The sequence below is a fragment of the Bubalus kerabau genome, chromosome 8, assembly GCF_029407905.1.
Source record: "Bubalus kerabau isolate K-KA32 ecotype Philippines breed swamp buffalo chromosome 8, PCC_UOA_SB_1v2, whole genome shotgun sequence".
NCBI lineage: Eukaryota > Metazoa > Chordata > Mammalia > Artiodactyla > Bovidae > Bubalus > Bubalus kerabau.
Window position 1 is genome coordinate 18,751,915 of NC_073631.1, and position 18,014 is coordinate 18,769,928.

The 18,014-nt window shown below is 39.4% G+C and overlaps 1 protein-coding gene across 4 annotated transcripts in view; it reads left to right on the plus strand.

Annotated features, from left to right (window-relative positions):
* The window catches only part of UMAD1 (UBAP1-MVB12-associated (UMA) domain containing 1), a 260,313-nt gene that overhangs the window by 208,495 nt on the left and 33,804 nt on the right, over positions 1-18,014 (plus strand). For 2 of the 4 annotated variants that reach the window (XM_055589845.1, XM_055589844.1), the window contains exons 5-6: positions 4,434-4,539; positions 14,731-17,773. The exons of 1 other annotated variant lie outside the window; for it this stretch is intronic. In XM_055589845.1, the coding sequence (XP_055445820.1) occupies positions 4,434-4,539; positions 14,731-14,987 (363 nt within the window). In that variant the 3' untranslated portion in view covers positions 14,988-17,773. Of the gene's footprint in view, positions 1-4,433; positions 4,540-14,730; positions 17,774-18,014 lie in introns of those variants that run through there. One more of the 4 variants, XM_055589843.1, reaches the window with a different exon arrangement.

Here is an 18,014-nt window from a genome sequence, read left to right on the forward strand (position 1 = left end):
CGCTCATGCTGACCTGTGTGTACACACGTGCTCGCACAGGTGGGAGCTGAGGGGCTGCCCCTAAAGGCTTAGATCCAGAAAAGAAAGGAGATGGCCCTTGACTTGCCCTGCCCTCTGCTCTGCCTGTCTTCTTGCCCGTGAAGCCCCCCTGAACCCGAACCCCAGCCTTCTAGGCGCCCTCCTCCTCAGCACTTGCACAGCCAGTGGTACAAATCCTCATTCCTCAGGAATCACTGACCGTATCAGAGGGAATTATGACTAGAAGTCCATTGGTCCATATCATCCAGGCCTTTGGATGTCAAATCTGAAACCTTGACCTCAATTTTGTATGTGACTAGGATGTCACTGACAATAATGATATCTTTAAATTAGGGTAGATAAAAATCAGTGGTTTCTCTTCAGAACACAAAGATGGAACATTGTTACAAGGGGAGAAATTTCTAATTATATAACATTGACTATATAGTCTTGTCATTTCCTAAGGAAACATTTTAAGTGCAGTGTAATGTCTCCCAAACATTTTCTTGTTTTTTTCTATCAATAGCAGTTCTCAGCGCTAGTGCTAATGAGGATTTGTCTTTGGATATAGTGGCTAGCAATTTTTTATAACAAGTGTGGTGATCAGTGTAAGTTATTTGGGAAATGGATTTTTCCTGGTGAAATGTTTAAGTTGTCATTTAATAAACAACAGCCATCACTAACATACCATTTAACAGGCAGTCTAACACTAACAGCAATACTTCTCTCCATGTTTGGAGGATTTATATTTGACTTAAATTTTTGTTTAATTTTTAAATTTATTCATTTAATCAGTAATTTTTAAGCATCTATTTTTGTCAGGGTTTTACATTATTTTTGGCAATGTGGGAGGGAGATATAAAGACCTTAGTGGGTACAGATCCTTTGAATATCTGGGAAAGAAAAAACTAAAGCTTGTTTTCCTTTTTATAAATGTGAATGAACAGAGCAAAGAGAATGCAGAAACCTGAGCTAGAGACATAATCTTACTCTCATATCCTCAGTCTGGCTGAAAAATAATATGTTTCATTTTTATTTAAAAAAAGATACATTTCGTGTTGTGATATTACTTTAAAAAACAATATTTTATGCTTTTCATTGATGAAAAATATTTGTGATACAATATTTACTGATGAAAAATATTTAGGCTTCCCAGGTGGCGCCGTGGTAAAGAACCCAGCTGCCGATGCAGGACATGCAAGAGATGAGGGTTTGATCCCTGGTTTGGGAAGATCCCCTGGAGGAGGAAATGGCACCCCACTCCAGTACTCTTGCCTAGGAAATCCCATGGACTGAAAAGCCTGGTGGGCTGCAGTCCATGGGGTGGCGAAGAGTCGGACACGACTGAGCGACTTCACTCTCACTTTTCACTTGCATGCGTTGGAGAAGGAAATGGCAACCCACTCCAGTGTTCTTGCCTGGAGAATCCCAGGGACGGGGGAGCCTGGTGGGCTGGCGTCTATGGAGTCGCACAGAGTCGGACAGGACTGAAGCGACTTAGCAGCAGCAGCAGCCATGGGGTCGCAAAGAATCGGACACAATTGAGCAACTGAGTGTTCACACATGCAACACACGATTGACATTTATGAAAAATATTTATAGTATGTTAACCCTGTTGGTACTTGTGCTAATATGACCGTAGAGCAAACATGCAGTATGAGCCTCTGGTTGCCTTTGGTCAGATGTGCAGCACATCCTTTTCCTCATGTTTAATTCTTCACTAGGTGCTGTCAGAGACTGTCTTGTTTGTCCTCTCTTTTACCTCTCCTATGCCAAGATCAGAGAGCAGACCCTCCTCCACCCTCATCCGATGTATTACAAACCCTCCTGACAGATCTTTCTGCCTCCTGATTTTCACCTTCCTGGTCTGTTCCTTACACAGTGTCAGAGCTTTACATTTAAAAAAAAAAAAGGAAAGAAAGAAAAACTTGAATTCTCATCCCCCCTGCTATATTATTTATAAAAATAACTATAAATTATAAATCAATCCTTAAAATATATGTTTTGTGGCCATTAAAAATGAATCCTCATATCTCTCTAATTCTTAAAGAAGATATTATTAATGATACACGTTTTTAAGGAAATTTATTTGTACTCAGATCAGATCAGTCGCTCAGTCGTGTCTGACTCTTTGCGACCCCATGAATCGCAGCACGCCAGGCCTCCCTGTCCATCACCAACTCCTGGAGTTCACTCAGACTCACGTCCATCGAGTCAGTGACACCATCCAGTCATCTCATCCTCTGTTGGCCCCTTCTCCTCCTGCCCCATATCCCTCCCAGCATCAGAGTCTTTTCCAATGAGTCAACTCTTCACATGAGGTGGCCAAAGTACTGGAGTTTCAGATTTAGCATCATTCCTTCCAAAGAAATCCCAGGGCTGATCTCCTTCAGAATGGACTGGTTGGATCTCTTTGCAGTCCAAGGGACTCTCAAGAGTCTTCTCCAACACCACAGTTCAAAAATATCAATTCTTCGGCGCTCAGCCTTCTTCACAGTCCAACTCTCATATCCGTACATGACCACAGGAAAAACCATGGCCTTGACTAGACGAACCTTTGTTGGCAAAGTAATGTCTCTGCTTTTGAATATGCTATCTAGGTTGGTCATATCTTTCCTTCCAAGGAGTAAGCGTCTTTTAATTTCATGGCTGCGGTCACCATCTGTAGTGATTTTGGAGCCCAGAAAAATAAAGTCTGACACTGTTTCCCCATCTATTTCCCATGAAGTGATGGGACCAGAAGCCATGATCTTTGTTTTCTGAATGTTGAGCTTTAAGCCAACTTTTTCACTCTCCACTTTCACTTTCATCAAGAGGCTTTCGAGTTCCTCTTCACTTTCTGCCATAAGGGTGGTGTCATCTGCATATCTGAGGTTATTGATATTTCTCCCAGCAATCTTGATTCCAGCTTGTGTTTCTTCCAGTCCAGTGTTTCTCATGATGTACTCTGCATATAAGTTAAATAAACAGGGTGACAATATACAGCCTTGACGAACTCCTTTTCCTATTTGTACTCAGGCTGGTATAAATTGAATGCTCCTAACTAGTAATTTGATGTAAATTCACAACAGTTAGAATTAAGGTAATGTTAATTTTACTCTGTTTTAGTCCCTCACCCTATGTATTAATTAGGTCCAGCGTGTCCTCATCTCACAGCTACTACAACCAGAACATTCTAAGTACCCATCCCTTGTGGGAACTTATTCCTCTTACGTAGCTTTGAATGTATCATTCATTAGGGACGCATCATATGATTATCTGGACTCTGTTTTGATTATCTGAAATATATGATTATAAAACCAAAAAGTTCTCCTTGTTGGCTCCATTCTAGATGCTCTCTATTTTCCTTTGGATAAAAAAGAAGTCAAAGTAGAGTTTAAATCAAAGACTTGTTTCACTATTCTGAAATGTGGTTACTTGGTTTTGCCTTTGGTTTCAAGCTCATTTTTGCTAATTTATGTGAACCATGGAACCTCCCTGGTGACCAAGGTCAGTGTTCAGAGCCAGAGACTGAGAATTCCAATTCCCTTTGTGTCTGTTTGACAATTACCTAACTTTCCTGTATTTCCTCCTTGACACCGTTGGGATAATTGCCTTTCGTACCTCATAAGAGTATTGTGACATTAATTAATGTTTGTAAAGTGTTTTCAGGATCAGGATGAAAGGTATCAATTTGTAAGCATGTGATATTATTATAATTATTAGTAGTAATGGGGATGGTTGTTTAATGCAAATTTTCATCCGAGTGTAGGGTCATATTTTCAAAGGACGATCTCTTTCTTTGTGGCCAGATGTGGATACAATTAACCCTTCACCCTTTATTTTGAAGATACAATTAGCAAATTGTGTGTGCAATTAGACTTGTACGCAGTTTTTGCCAGAACAACTAATTACGGCCTTGGTAAAAGTCCTTTTGGAAATGCAGGCCCTTTGAATCTCGACTGTCCCTATCTGTGTAATAAGCAATTTGTGCTAAGCATATTTTGGGGCCTTGAAGGCTCCTGAATATTGAAGAATTGCTTTTGCGGTTGCTAGAGAAAGATTTTATGTTCTTGAAGCCGTACCTTTGTCTTTTGCCATCAAGCCTGAAAAGCCTTTCACATAGTTCAGGTTTCAAAGGTTTTATTGATTTTTCTTAATCTTGTCATTCAGCAGAAAGATTTTCCACAGACTACATTTTATGACGCAGCTTTTTTTTGTGGGGAGGGGAGGTTAATTTTTTTTTTTTTTTCCCTGCCTTGAAAACTCCATTTCCTTTCTGTCTTTAATCCAGACAGATCATCTCATACTGTCCCTACTCAATAAAGAGTGAGTCAGGAACAGATTAGCACTCATCCTCTCTTCTCAGATATGGCCTTGTGACAGCATTTTACAGGGGACTTTTAATGACTGTAATGTAAATTCTATTTATACAGGAGAGTAGAAAGACTACTCAAGAGACCAAGGAGATACTCTTATATCTGTTTGTCTCCACTGATCCCCTGTTATTAAGTGAGAGGGGAGTGTTCACAGCTTTTAATGGTAAGTTTAAAAACAGCCTTTAAAAAGATATCTACTCTCTAACACTTCTTGTCACTGATTATCCTTGAACTCAACTTTATGTAAGGCAGGATCCTACCACCATGGGCGATTCAGAGATAAGCAAGACACTTGCTATCTATCTTCTCGGAGCTTAGAATTATGTGTTGAAGAGACGAAAGGTGCTCAGAAAGGTGCTCAGGTCGGCAGACTGCAGTCAGCACTGTACAGGGTTTGGGGATGGAGTTGCGGGGGACGTGGTGATCACACGAATCAGGCCAGGGGCATCAGCACGTGCTTCTTAGGAGCCATATTTGGGCTGGGACTTGAAGGACAGGTCAACTTTTGATAGACAAGAAGGGAAGTTTGATAGACAAGAGGGGAAGTTTTTGTATAAACAGAGATTTGTTGTTGTTGTTTAGTGGCTCTCTTGCGACCCCATGGACTGTAGCCTGCCTGCCTCCTCTCTCCATAGGATTTTCCAGGCAAGAATACTAGAGTGGGTTGCCATTTCCTCCACAGGGGATCTTCCCGACCCAGGGATCAAACCCACATCTCCTGCATCAGCAGGCAGGTTTTTTTGTTTGTTTGTTTACTGCTGAGCCATCTGGGAAGCCCACCACCAAGCTGGTAAAATGGAGCCAGGTTCAGGGAAGAGTGGTTGATTTTGCTATAGCTATAGTGATCTTGTAAGGGAAATAGTACGATATGAAACTGGAAAGACAGCTGGAGCCATATTGTGGAGGGCCCTGAAAGGTAGGTACAAAAAGTGACATATAATTCAGCTATAGACATGAAGCCGTTGCATGGTCTTGATAGTGAACTTACTAGAGCCATGGTTTAAAATTAAGCCAGTCCCAGCATGCTAGACAAAGTACAGCTGGGACAGACTAAAGAAGAGGAGATGCATTCAGAGGTGTCGCCAAAATTAAGACCAGAGTCGTCTCTGGAGGGTTAGCACTGGGACTGAAAGAGAGAGTTATTATATACATGAGGCATGAGTTAGTATTTCTTGATCTTGGCAGCTGTCCTGACAGAGTTGAAACACAGGAAGGAGCTAGGTCAAGATGACTGGGAAGAAAGAAGGAAGTAGCTTTCATTGAAACAGTGATGTCAGGAGTGGGGGAGATTGAAGAGAACTCACTCTTGGGAATTATCACAGGATGGCATGTTTATACAAATAGACAAAGATAGCAGGACAGAAGAAGATTAATTCTAGATATCCAGTGTAATGTTTCCACTAAGACGAGTGGAAAATAATTATATTTTATCTCAACAACAGAATCAACTTGTATTGCTGAGGCAACCTATGAACACGGCCAATGAGAGAATATAAACAGAAAGCTTGAAGAAATTAAACAAGTACATTTCTTGGAGCCTATTAACCTTTATCCTACGAAAAACGAATTGGAAAGCTATACATACATGATAAATGTCCAAAACATAGCTCTGTGTGTATGCTCAAAGAATATCTTGAGTCACTGAAAGCAGCTAGGACATTGGTGGTTAGTTATTCAAGTTTCTGTTTGAAACACTTAAAATGAAGAAGCCAGAGCAAAATAGTGTTCTCATATCTAATCTTTGAAAAGTCTGTGCTCCATCTTATTCTGTCAAACACTGTTTTTAAGGAGGTCCTGTGGACCATTTTTCTTACTATCACCCTCAAGAATATGGAGATTTACCCAAATACCCCTAACATCCCTGGATAACCTGATACGATTCTGTCATCCATAAATTTCCTATCCTTTTTCAGTCCTTTAACATTTTCAGGCTTCACCATGTCATTGAACAAGAAATCTCATAATTCAGGAAACTAATTATTATGAGAAATACCAATTATTTTGAGAAAAAGTCTTCTCAACCTTCATTTGTAAAATGAAAAAGTCTATAATCCATATGGTAGATGCTCTATGCACATAATTTTGGTTGCCTTTTTTCTCTAGTACTGAGGCATTGTGGAAAGACTGTGAGCTTTGGAGTAATACTAGTCACCGTTTCCATAACTAATGCAAATGATGACACTTTGCCCTTCCATCTGTTCAGACTAAATCTTTGGAGTTACGTTGACTCCTCTTATCGCTCGTGCCTACGTCTAACACACCAGCAAATTCTGCTGAGTTTACCTTCAGTTCCATCCAGAATCTATACTTCTTGTCCCTTCCCTGCCACCTCTGGCCAGGCAACCGCCATCTGCTATCTAGATTACTACTGTAGCTTCTTCATTCTCTCTTCCATCCTCGGCGCCCTGTTCTCAGCTACCCAAAGGACATAGTGATTCTTTTCAAGCATAAGGCAGATAACTTTCAATTACAAGCCCAAGTCTTTGACCATAAACTTAAGGCCCCGCGCAGTCTGTCTCCGAGTCGCTGCTCTCCCACTCTGAGTCCTTTTTCAGGCTACTCCAGCCTCGTTGCCTCGTGTCTCCGTGCTTTTGCATTGGCTGTTCTGGCCTGGAACACACTTCCCTCATCTCCTGTGAGTGTTTGTTCAGTTAACATCTTCTCAGGAAAGCCTTTCCTGACTGTTTAAAATTATAACTCCCCAGATCTCTCCATCCCTCCTTTCTGCTTTATTTTTCTCATATTAGCTATCACCATCTACTATTAGATGATCTGTTTCACATGATTGTATTCTATGTCCCTCCCAGTGCTTATTTTTGCCTGGCGTAGTGGAGGGACTCAGGAGGTACTTACTATTTTTTTTTTTTCAGGATTTCTAAAAGTTACTTTTTATTCTTCGCTATGCTAGGCCTTTGTTGCTGCATGTGGGTCTTCTCGAGTTGCAGTGAGCGGGCGCTACTCTTCATCGTGGTGTGCAGGCTTCTCGTCACGCTGGTGGTGGTTTAGTCACTAAGTCGTGTCCGACTCTTGTGACCCCATGGACGATAGCCCGCCAGGCTCCTCTGTCCATGGGATTCTCCAGGCAAGAATACTGGAGTGGGTCACCATTTCCTTCTCCATGGAGGTACTTGTTGAATGGATGAAAACAGCCATACTTTTAGGCACCAATTATTATATGAAGTTACACCTCACACACATTTGCTCAATAAATGTTACCTTCACTCTTTCCCTTTCATTTCTCAAGGCATAGTATATGGAATTGCACACAACATTCTGAAATCAAATTTAACATAGTTTTTATGCAGAAAAGTCATTACTTGTGACTATAGAACTGTACTGCACTCATGGCTTTAGAAGGCCTTTTTCAGTTTTTCTCTCCACCCATTCAGGCTTATGAGATCTCCCTGCACTTATCTGTTTGAGATCGTATTACTTAGAAAGTATTAGTTAATACGACATTTACAAAAATGATAGACCAGTTGCAGAAATGGTTTCCATACACTTAGACTTCAATTTTTTTTCATCTAGAAAAATTTACATTTATTATAAATTTTTATTTCAATCTCATGAATTATTTTTCTAACAGCTTTTGGGTAAGAAAAGCTTGTCAAAAACTTTCCGCATGCAATCTAGCAAGTACTTTAGTAATGATTATTTTCTAATTTAAATAGTATATGTATCCTTGTTGTTTAGTCACTAAGTCGTTTGCGACCCCATGTACTATATAGAACCCCTAGGTTCCTCTGTCCGTGAGATTTCCCAGGCAAGGATCCTGGAGTGGGTTGCCAGTTCCTCCTCTAGGGGATCTTCCTGGCCCAGGGATTGAACCCATGTCTCTTGCATTGGCAAGTAGATTCTTTACCACTGCATTATTAGGGAAGTTCATACGTATACTTAGAAAACTATTTATGTGCATGTAAAATAAACACACACGTATACATTCATAGGGTCAATTATTCAGATAGACTCTATTTTTATGTTTTATCTACCTAATCTGTCAAAGACTATTAGAGTGTATTTGTGACTGTTAGTCACTCATAATCATTATAATTCTATCATTTTCTGTCTGAATCTCTGTTTTTATTTTGCTTTGTATGTATATAAATCCTAGAATTTGATATATCAAGGTTTTAGGACTTAAATTCCATTATTGATTTTGTCTTTCATTAACAACAAAAATATATTCTCTCTCTCTCTCTATATATATATATACACACACATATATATATATATGAGAGAATCTTTCTTATTTTTCATTCAACAACATATTTACAGTTGAATGAAAGATTCTTTGAATTCTACAGTGCTTTACAATTTTCAGAAGTTCTACACACATATTGTATAATCCCATAATAACTCTTTTCTCCCTACAGTATATTTCTTCTACTTATTTTAAAAGTATTTTGCTATTCCTTTTTACATGACATTTTAATTGTAACCTCTATTTTCTTTTTCTTTGACTTTTTATATTTAACTTTCTGTGTGATGTCTAGTCATTCACTCCTTCACTGATTGATTCAACGCATATTTATGGAGCACCCTAACAATATAGGCATGAACATGACAGCCATGGTCCTTTCTTATGCAACTTATATTCTAGTGCAGAGAACTGGGCAATAAACAAGAAAATAATTCTAATAATAGTAAGCGCTGTGAAGAAAATAAAATAGAATTTTGTGCTAGCATGATAGGCAGCATGACAAAGTACAAGTCTTATATTTTGGTTAATGGAGGGGAATATTTGTCCTTCAATAAAGAGATGTAAAACTCATTTATCAAAATAGCTGATATGTCTGATCTTAAAATAAATTAGATTTTATTTTAGGCTTCCTGGAGTTTCTTGTCTCCTTTTAGTTTATATTCTTTTCATTTCTGTGGATAATATCTTGGCTTTGTTTTTCTCTCTAATGATATAGAAGATGTTATTGTTCTTACTTACGTAAGTGGTTATTTTCATAGACCCTTAAAACATTCTCTAAATTTTGCCTGTCAAATCTAAGAATTGTCCCTTTTCCCCTTTGCAACATGTAAAATGTAATCTTTCACACTCTTACTTAATAGTCTTTATTAATATAATCTTAAGGGTTCAGTTCAGTCACTCAGTTGTGTTCGACTCTTCGAGACCCCATGGACTGCAGCACGCCAGGCTTCTCTGTCCATCACCAGCTCTCAGAGCCTGCTCAAACTCATGTCCATTGAGTCAGTGATACCATCCAACCTCATCCTCTGTCGTCCCCTTAATCTTAAGGGTTAAATTCTATTACTTGTATTAAAGAACTATTCTCTATGTGGTTTCATATCTATAGCAATTACAGTGACATGTCCATATTTAATGGCTTCTCATGCTTACCATCAATCTTTATACAAAATTTTATCTTCCTAAATTTCTTAATTATGATGTTAAACATCTTTAGAAAATTGCTTTAAGAATGGTTTGAATATAGGTTTAAGCTGTTGCATATTTAATACTGTTTCTGTTTTTATACATGAACAGTACTTTTACTGACTGTTAAATTCTTTTGTCACAATCTTGGATTTGCTCAAGATTATGTATATCACTCCACTGTCTTCTGCATAGGTAAATTTTTTCTGTTTCATCCTTCAGTTTATTTTCCTTATCTTTGAAATTTAAACATTTATCATATATAGTATAATATCTGGAGAAGGAAATGGCAACTCACTCCAGTATTCTTGCCTAGAGTATCTTGTGTACAGAGGAACCTGGTGGGCTGCTCTCCATAGGGTCGCACAGAGTCAGACACAACTGAAGCGACTTAGCATGCATGCATGCATTGGAGAAGGAAATGGCAACCCACTCCAGTGTTCTTGCCTGGAGAATCCCAGGGACAGAGGAGCCTGGTGGGCTGCCGTCTATGGGATCGCACAGAGTCGGACACGACTGAAGCAGCTTAGCAACAGCAGCATAATATCTGGGTCTCAAGCATTTCTTTTTCAAAAATATCCTTTAGTATAGTAGTTTAGATCTCAGTTCTCTTCCCTTTTTACTCTTTGTCATTTGGTCTCTCTTTAAATTTTGTCATTACATTTTTCAGTTACTTGGTAATAAAAGATTCAAAGAAACCCAAAGTCTAGAACTTCGGGCAACTTAAGCTGAGTTATTAGTGTCCTCAGGCTCAGGTAGAAGCAAACACAAATCCTTTCTGGAGGAATCCCCTTTCATCAAGCCAAAAGAGTCTCGCAGATAGAGTTCCGAGGAATATTAGTTCTTCAGTCAGAAATCATAAAATACACAAGGAAACAAGGCTAAATGAGTGAGAGTTAACAAAAAATAGAAGAATCAGATATCTAGAGATTTCAGATACTGGTATATCTCATAATGTAAAATAATTATGTTTATGTATTTAAAGAGTAAGGAACAGGCTTGAAAATATAAGGATCAAGAGACTTTTTTAAAAGATCACCATATTTGGAAAAGAACACAATGAGTCATTAAAAATTAAAAATAGTCGTGCAACGCACAGGTTGACATTTAGCATACTATACATAAATGAAGAGAGATCTCATGGGTTAAAAGACATCCAGAGGAGTTACTCATAATGCACCACAGAGAGATACAGAAATATAACACTGTTGCATGGAAGGTGCTAATATTATGTAGAAATTGAAAGTGTTAGTCACTCAGTTGCGTCCGATTCTTTGTGGCCCCATGGGTGGTAGCCTGCCAGGCTCCTCTGTCCATGGGGTTACCCAGGCAAGAATACTGGAGTGGGTTGCCATACCTCTAACCCAGGGATTGAACCTGGGTCTTCTGCATGGCAGGGGGATTCTTTACTATCTGAGTCACCTGGGAAGCCCATATAGAGGGCTGTAATTAAATACTAAAACATAATATATACTAATATATATATATATAAACCAGCAATATAAATATTATAATAATTATAAGTAATTATTATAGCATATACTATGTTAGTATATAATACATAATGTTATAATATAATGAAGTGAGGAGGTGTAACATGCATCTTAACTGGAATTCCAGAAGCAGAAGAGTCAGAATCAGAGAATGGAGCAGAGTCAGAATTTGAAAAGATAGGAGCTAATAACTCTCCAAAACTGGTGAAAGACATCAGTCTTCAGATTTAGCAAGCCTCCCAAAATTCCAAAAAGAATAAATAGAAATAAATGCACATTAGACATATCATAGTGAACCTACACAACACCAAAGACAAATAAGATATCTTAAAAGATCGCTTCAAAGGAAAGTATACTTAAAACTGACTTGCCGGTAACAACCATGGAGCCAGAAGGCTGTGAAATAATATCTTCAAAGTGGGGAGACAATATAATTGCCAACCTAGAATTCCATATTCAGCAAAATTTTAAGAATAAGTGTAGATAAAGTTCTTTCCAGATAGATAGAACCTAGGAGAATATGTACCAAGAGACCATCTCTAAAAGAAATTCTAATTGATGTACGTTAGGCAAAGGGAAAATGATCCCAGATGGAAGACCTTAGCTGCAGAAAGGAATGATAAACTAAGAAAGTTCACATGAGAATAAATCTAAAATAAAGCTAAAATTGATTTATAACACCAAAATAGTAATGGCTTATAGCAAATAACTTAGGAAGGAAGTAGCTGAAATTAAAGTATTCTAAGGTCCTTGATTTATGTAGGAGGATGGTAAAATTACTGACATTCTCTGTTCAGTGCATGTTAACATTTCTAGGGTAATCACTAAAAAGATACGGTGTAATTTCTAAATATAGTGGAGATTTTAAAAGGAATAAAAACATTCAGTCAACCCATGAGAAAGTAAAAGAGGAGAAAGAACACACATATGACAGTAGAACAAATGCAGATTAGTCATTAAATATGTGTAAGTTAACAAAAGCTTGCTGTTAAAAATTGGTATGGCCATTATGGAAAACTTTATGGAGTTTTTTTTTTGTTTTTTTTTTGTTTTTTTTTTTGTTTTTTTTTTTAATTAAAAATAGAACTACCATATGATCCAGCAATCCCACTTCTGGGTATATACCGGAAGGAAATGAAATCTTACCATATGATCCTGCAATCCCACTTCTGGGTATATACTGGAAGGAAGTGAAATCTTACCATATGATCCAGCAATCCCACTTCTGGGTATATACCGGAAGGAAATGAAATCTTACCATATGATCCTGCAATCCCACTTCTGGGTATATACTGGAAGGAAGTGAAATCTTACCATATGATCCAGCAATCCCACTTCTGGGTATATACCAGAAGGAAGTGAAATCTTACCATATGATCCAGCAATCCCACTTCTGGGTATATACCGGAAGGAAGTGAAATCAATCTCTTGAAGACACGTTTGCACCCCTCTGTTTGTTGTGGCATTGTTTACAACGGCCAAGGTATGGAAACAAGCCAAGTGTCTACTGATGGAGGAATGGATACAGAAAATACGACTTTTATCAATATAAATACACATGTGCAGTTGAGCCTTGAACAGCTGACCCACTGCAAAGTCAAACATCTGCTTGTAACCTATAGTGGGCCCTGATGTGCATGATTCAGCCAGCCTCGGATCTTGCAGTACTGTAGTATTTACTGCTGAAAAAAATCTATATGGACCCATGCAGTTCAAACCCATCTTGCTCAAGGGTCAAAAGTATGTATGATGTATGATTACTTAGCCGTAAAAAAGAAGGCAGACCTGCCACTGGCAACAGCGTGGCTGAAACTTGAGGGCATTTATAGTAAGTAAAGTAGGTCAAAGAAGAACATACTATGATCTCTCATATATGTGGAATCTAAAAAACTCTTTTTAAAAAATGAACTGAAGTAGAGTAGATTGGTGGTTGCCAAGGGAGTAGGGGAAGTGGGGAGATGTTATCCAGAGGTACAGTCTTCTAGTTAGAAGATGAATAGGTTTGGGGGCTCTCAACTATAGTGTGGTGACTAAAGGGCACTGTAGTGCACGCCTAAACATTACCAGGAGGGTAGACCTTAAACATGCTCAGCACACACCCACATCCCCCACCCGGTACACATACATAGTAATAATGTGACGTGGTTACGGTGTGAGTAACCTCATTCATGGCAAATAGATGGGGAAACAGTGGAAACAGTGGCTGACTTTATTTTGAGGGGCTCCAAAATCACTGCAGATGGTGACTGCAGCCATGAAATTAAAAGACACTTACACCTTAGAAGGAAAGTTATGACCAACCTAGATAGCATATTCCAAAGCAGAGACATTCCTTTGCCAACAAAGGTCCATCTAGTCAAGGCTATGGTTTTCCAGTGGTCATATATGGATGTGAGAGTTGGACTATAAAGAAAGCTGAGCACCGAAGAATTGATGCTTTTGAACTGTGGTGTTGGAGAAGACTCTTGAGAGTCCCTTGGATTGCAAGGAGATCCAACCAGTCCATCCTAAAGGAGATCAGTCCTGGGTGTTCATTGGAAGGACTGATGTTGAAGCTGAAACTCCAGTACTTTGGCCACCTGATGCAAAGAGCTGACTTATTTGAAAAGACCCTGATGCTGGGAAAGATTGAGGGCAGGAGGAGAAGGAGACGACAGAGGATGAGATGGTTGGATGGCATTACTGACTCAATGGACATGAGTTTGAATGAACTCCAGGAGTTGGTGATGGACAGGGAGGCCTGGCGTGCTATGATTCATGGTGTCGCAAAGAGTCTGACACAACTGAGCGACTGAAGTGAACCTCATTCTGATAATCATTTCACAATATATATCAAATAATCACAAAAGCTGGAAAAATAATAGGCTTTACTTCCTGGTGAGGGAGGGGAAAGAATGGGGGTGGGCAGGAGAGACACAGTAGGTTTCAGCGTTTCTAGTAATTGTCTGTTCTTAAACTAAGGGGAAAATACAAATCTTCTGTGCCTGACACATACTTTTAATGTATTATCTCCTAATTGTTTAAGAAATGAAATAAAATACACAGGAATATAGGGGAAGGAAGTGTGCAAACAGCGAGGATGGAGACTTCTTCCAGGCATTCTACCACACAGGAGAACAGAGCAATGGAATGATAGGAGAGAAATGAATAAAAATTAAAAAAAAAAGAAAAGTAGCAGATGTTATACTACGTTGGAGGCTAATACGAGTGATCTGGAAAAGAGGTGAAATATCAAAATAAGAAAGGGGGGGTAATTTCAAGAACCAACTCCTTGAGATATGATGTGGTATACAGATGGTTTGGTCTTCGGGACAGTTTATCCAGTTTAATGGGGAGTGGGGGAAACTATATGGTGCCCTTAAAAGTAGGTTGGTAAATTTGTTGATGGAAACAAAGATGACCTCTAGAGATTTTTGGTCACAAATTTGAAATAAAACTAGTCAGCGTGATTCTGTACTTTTCTTCAACCCGCATCCAGGTTACAACTCAAGTGCATGCAGGTTTGCTGTTGGCATAGAATTGGGTTTTACTGGGCTTGAGGTTTTACTGAATGAAGACACCACAAAGACCAAACAAGGTGCTGGAGCCAAAGGTGTGCGCAGTGAAATAATTACAGTGATGAAACACAGGATCCAGGCTGGGGAGAGAAGGAAAAGATACAATGATATTGTGGACAATGAGAAAGTGGCTTGGCCATCTTCGTGGGTCACTGAATTGCCAGAGTACAGCTTCTAGAGTGTGTGAAGCAGATTGGCAGGAGGTAGGCGTGAATGTGTGTGATTCATGAAATAAAGTTCTGGAATTAGTATTTTCATTATTAACCTCAGGGTCTAAGATGACCATGGACGTGTACCTGGCTGTTGTGGTTGAACAGAAAGGATTTCGGAGGTCATGGAATGGAAAGGATGGAGTATTGGCTGGGTTGTGGACTCATGGTTTTCGGTCCTGGCTGCACATAATCTGAGGAGCTTTCAAAGAATATCAGTCAATGCCCAGACCCTTCCCCAGATGAATTAAATCAGCATCTTTATGTATAGTTTCTTGGGAACTGAACTGCCATTTCCTAAGAGCTCCTCATGATTATAATGGGCATTCAGGGTTGAGAACCACGAATATGAATGTTGGCCAAGAATGATCATAAGAGAAGTGGTAGGGGAAAGTATTGTGAGCAGGGGAAGGAACGAAGGATGATTCCAAGGGTAAGAATCTTCCTGAAAGGCATTGAGCTCAAGTCATTTCCTGTAGTGTGTGCACTCAATAAATGGGATCGCTGGTATTTTGTTGTTATTACCACAATCCTCATCATTATTGACAGTGGCAACAGCAATAGTATCATCCAGGGAAAAGAGTCCAGATCTGAAAAGTCTCAAAGGGTCCCTCCAAAGCTTAAAGCCCACTTATGTTTAGATGATCATCAAGGAGAATTCCTAACAGTTTGGAAAGAGAACCTTGGAGGCTGGCAGTACTGTTAATTGACCTTCCAGAGTAATACTAAAGCAAGAAGGCGCTCCATCCCGTCACTGCTGACTTGGCAGTCCGCAGGCATCCACAGCCAGCTGGTCCGGAGTTGGATGCAGCTTCCTGCCCCGGGAGCCAAACAGTTGCCTAGTAGACCTTCTTTTCTCTTGTCAAACCTAAAGGCTGAGACAGCTGAGTACTGACAGGGACCTATAAGCCTTAGCTGTGTTTCAGCACTCCTGTCGCAGAGCACAGAGTGGGAGAGGAGACAGGCATTAAACATCTAACACTAATATTTTATATTTTCAGATTGCTTTCTGGGCATCTTTTGCAATCTTGTCCCTTCCTCCTCAAAGAAAGAGTGTTTCCAGTCAGGCTGAGCAGTACTGTTCAAAGCTCGTGTATACTCGCAGGAATTTTAGTGCCTCTTCAAGATGTAGTCTTGGTAAAGAAGGCAAAGAATTCTACTAGGTACAAACGAACAATGTGATAGAAATAATCTTATTTTTGTGGTTTTGCACATGAAAGCATGTTTTCATGTAGATTCACTGGCTCATCGGGAAAGCTGGCATGCAAACACGTTAGAAAAGATAATGTCAGAGAAAGGATTGGGAAATACTCCCAACTGGAACATTCCAGATTCGTTCTATTCTAGTTTGAGGAAGAATAAGATACATCTGTCCCTTTATACCCAACCAGATTTTAGTTTGCTATAAAGAGACGTAACCTCTTATGTTTTATTCCCAGTCCTCTCTGTCCTCCATGATAGCTCTGATCAGGTTGTGTTATAATTGAATAAAAGAGCTAATTAAAAAACCCATCACTTGATACAGGAAGACATTCACTTTTCTCTCTGGCCCTGTATAAAGCAACAATAATGATGACATGGCTGGATAATGATACTTTTCAGTAAAGAATGTCATTTCTGTACAGTGTCTCTATTGGGTGTGTTAGGTAGGCAAAAGTAGTTCAACTAGGTACTTCCTTGGCGGTCCAGTGGTTAAGACCTCACCTCCCAGTGCAGGGGCGTGGGTTCAATCCCTGGTCGGGGGCCAAGATCCCACATGCCTCACCGCCAAAAAACCAAAGAAGCGATGCTGCAGCAAATTCAATAAAAACTTTAAAAATGGTCCACGTTTTTTAACAAAGACAGTGAACTAAAGTTTGTTTTATAAATCAGTCATCTTTTAAATATAGTCATCTTTTAAATATTTCAGCTGTGTTTCTGTCCGACTCTCGCACGTGAAATTCCCAACTATTCACTTACTGCCTGTGTGACACTGTGAGCGCCATTTCTTCCTCTGTAAAAACAAGGGTGACTCTCTCTGGCTTCTCCACAGGGGTGCTGCTGAAAGCAAACGAGGGTATGAATGTGGAATACTTTGTACATTAGAAATTGCTGCATGTACTGGTTTTGCCGTCACTGTCGTTCCGTTTTCGTTGCTGTCATTGCTGTATTTCTGATCTAAAAGATGGACCTTAAGGTACTTTGATAAGCATGACCAAGACCTAAACAGGTTTAAAACCTGACTTGGCATCACCATTATGAGCATAAGAACTTAGAGCATTTCAAAGTTTTTATTGTAAGCCATCAGAAATTTAGAATGCTTTCTTAAGGTCTAAAACAAAAGTAGTTTTATGTTTTCTGATGACCTGTGGACATTTTCCTGACGGTGCTGAGTAAATTATAGCAAAGCAAATCAAACTGCCTTTTGATATTTTGGACTCCTATTGCATTAATATTTTATTGAGATCAAAGTTCACTGTCTGAAGAAAATAATATTACCCTAGGGGAGAAAATAAAGAGTACATCTCTAACTTGATACATATTCTTCAGAAATCTTGGTCACTGGAGTTTCATTGTCATTTCTTTTAGCGTCCTTGAGAAAATTTTTGTTTTCCCCATTCAACAAATATTTCCTAAGCATCTGTCCCATGCCAGACATGCTTCTCAGGGTTGGACACAGAGTACAATTATGAAGAGATAGACGTGGTCCACTTCCTCCCAGAGCCTAGGGTATGAAGGCGGTTACAGAAAGCCTTGGGCAGTCTGTTCTGTGACAGTGAAGGCAGGGTGGGGGTGGGGGGGTGGTGCCATGAGCCGTCTCTACCAGCTGGAGAATCGCACCATTTCTTAAATATGATTCTGTGTAAGATGGCCCATCCCATACTGCCAGCCCTCCAAACGGCAGCCCGGATGCACAGATTTAAAAATCTGTTTAGTGAACTTACTTTGCAGAAATGGAAGTCTCCTTTCCACTTTAAGAAAGAAAAACACAAGATGCTGTTTTAAGCCCCCTGCTT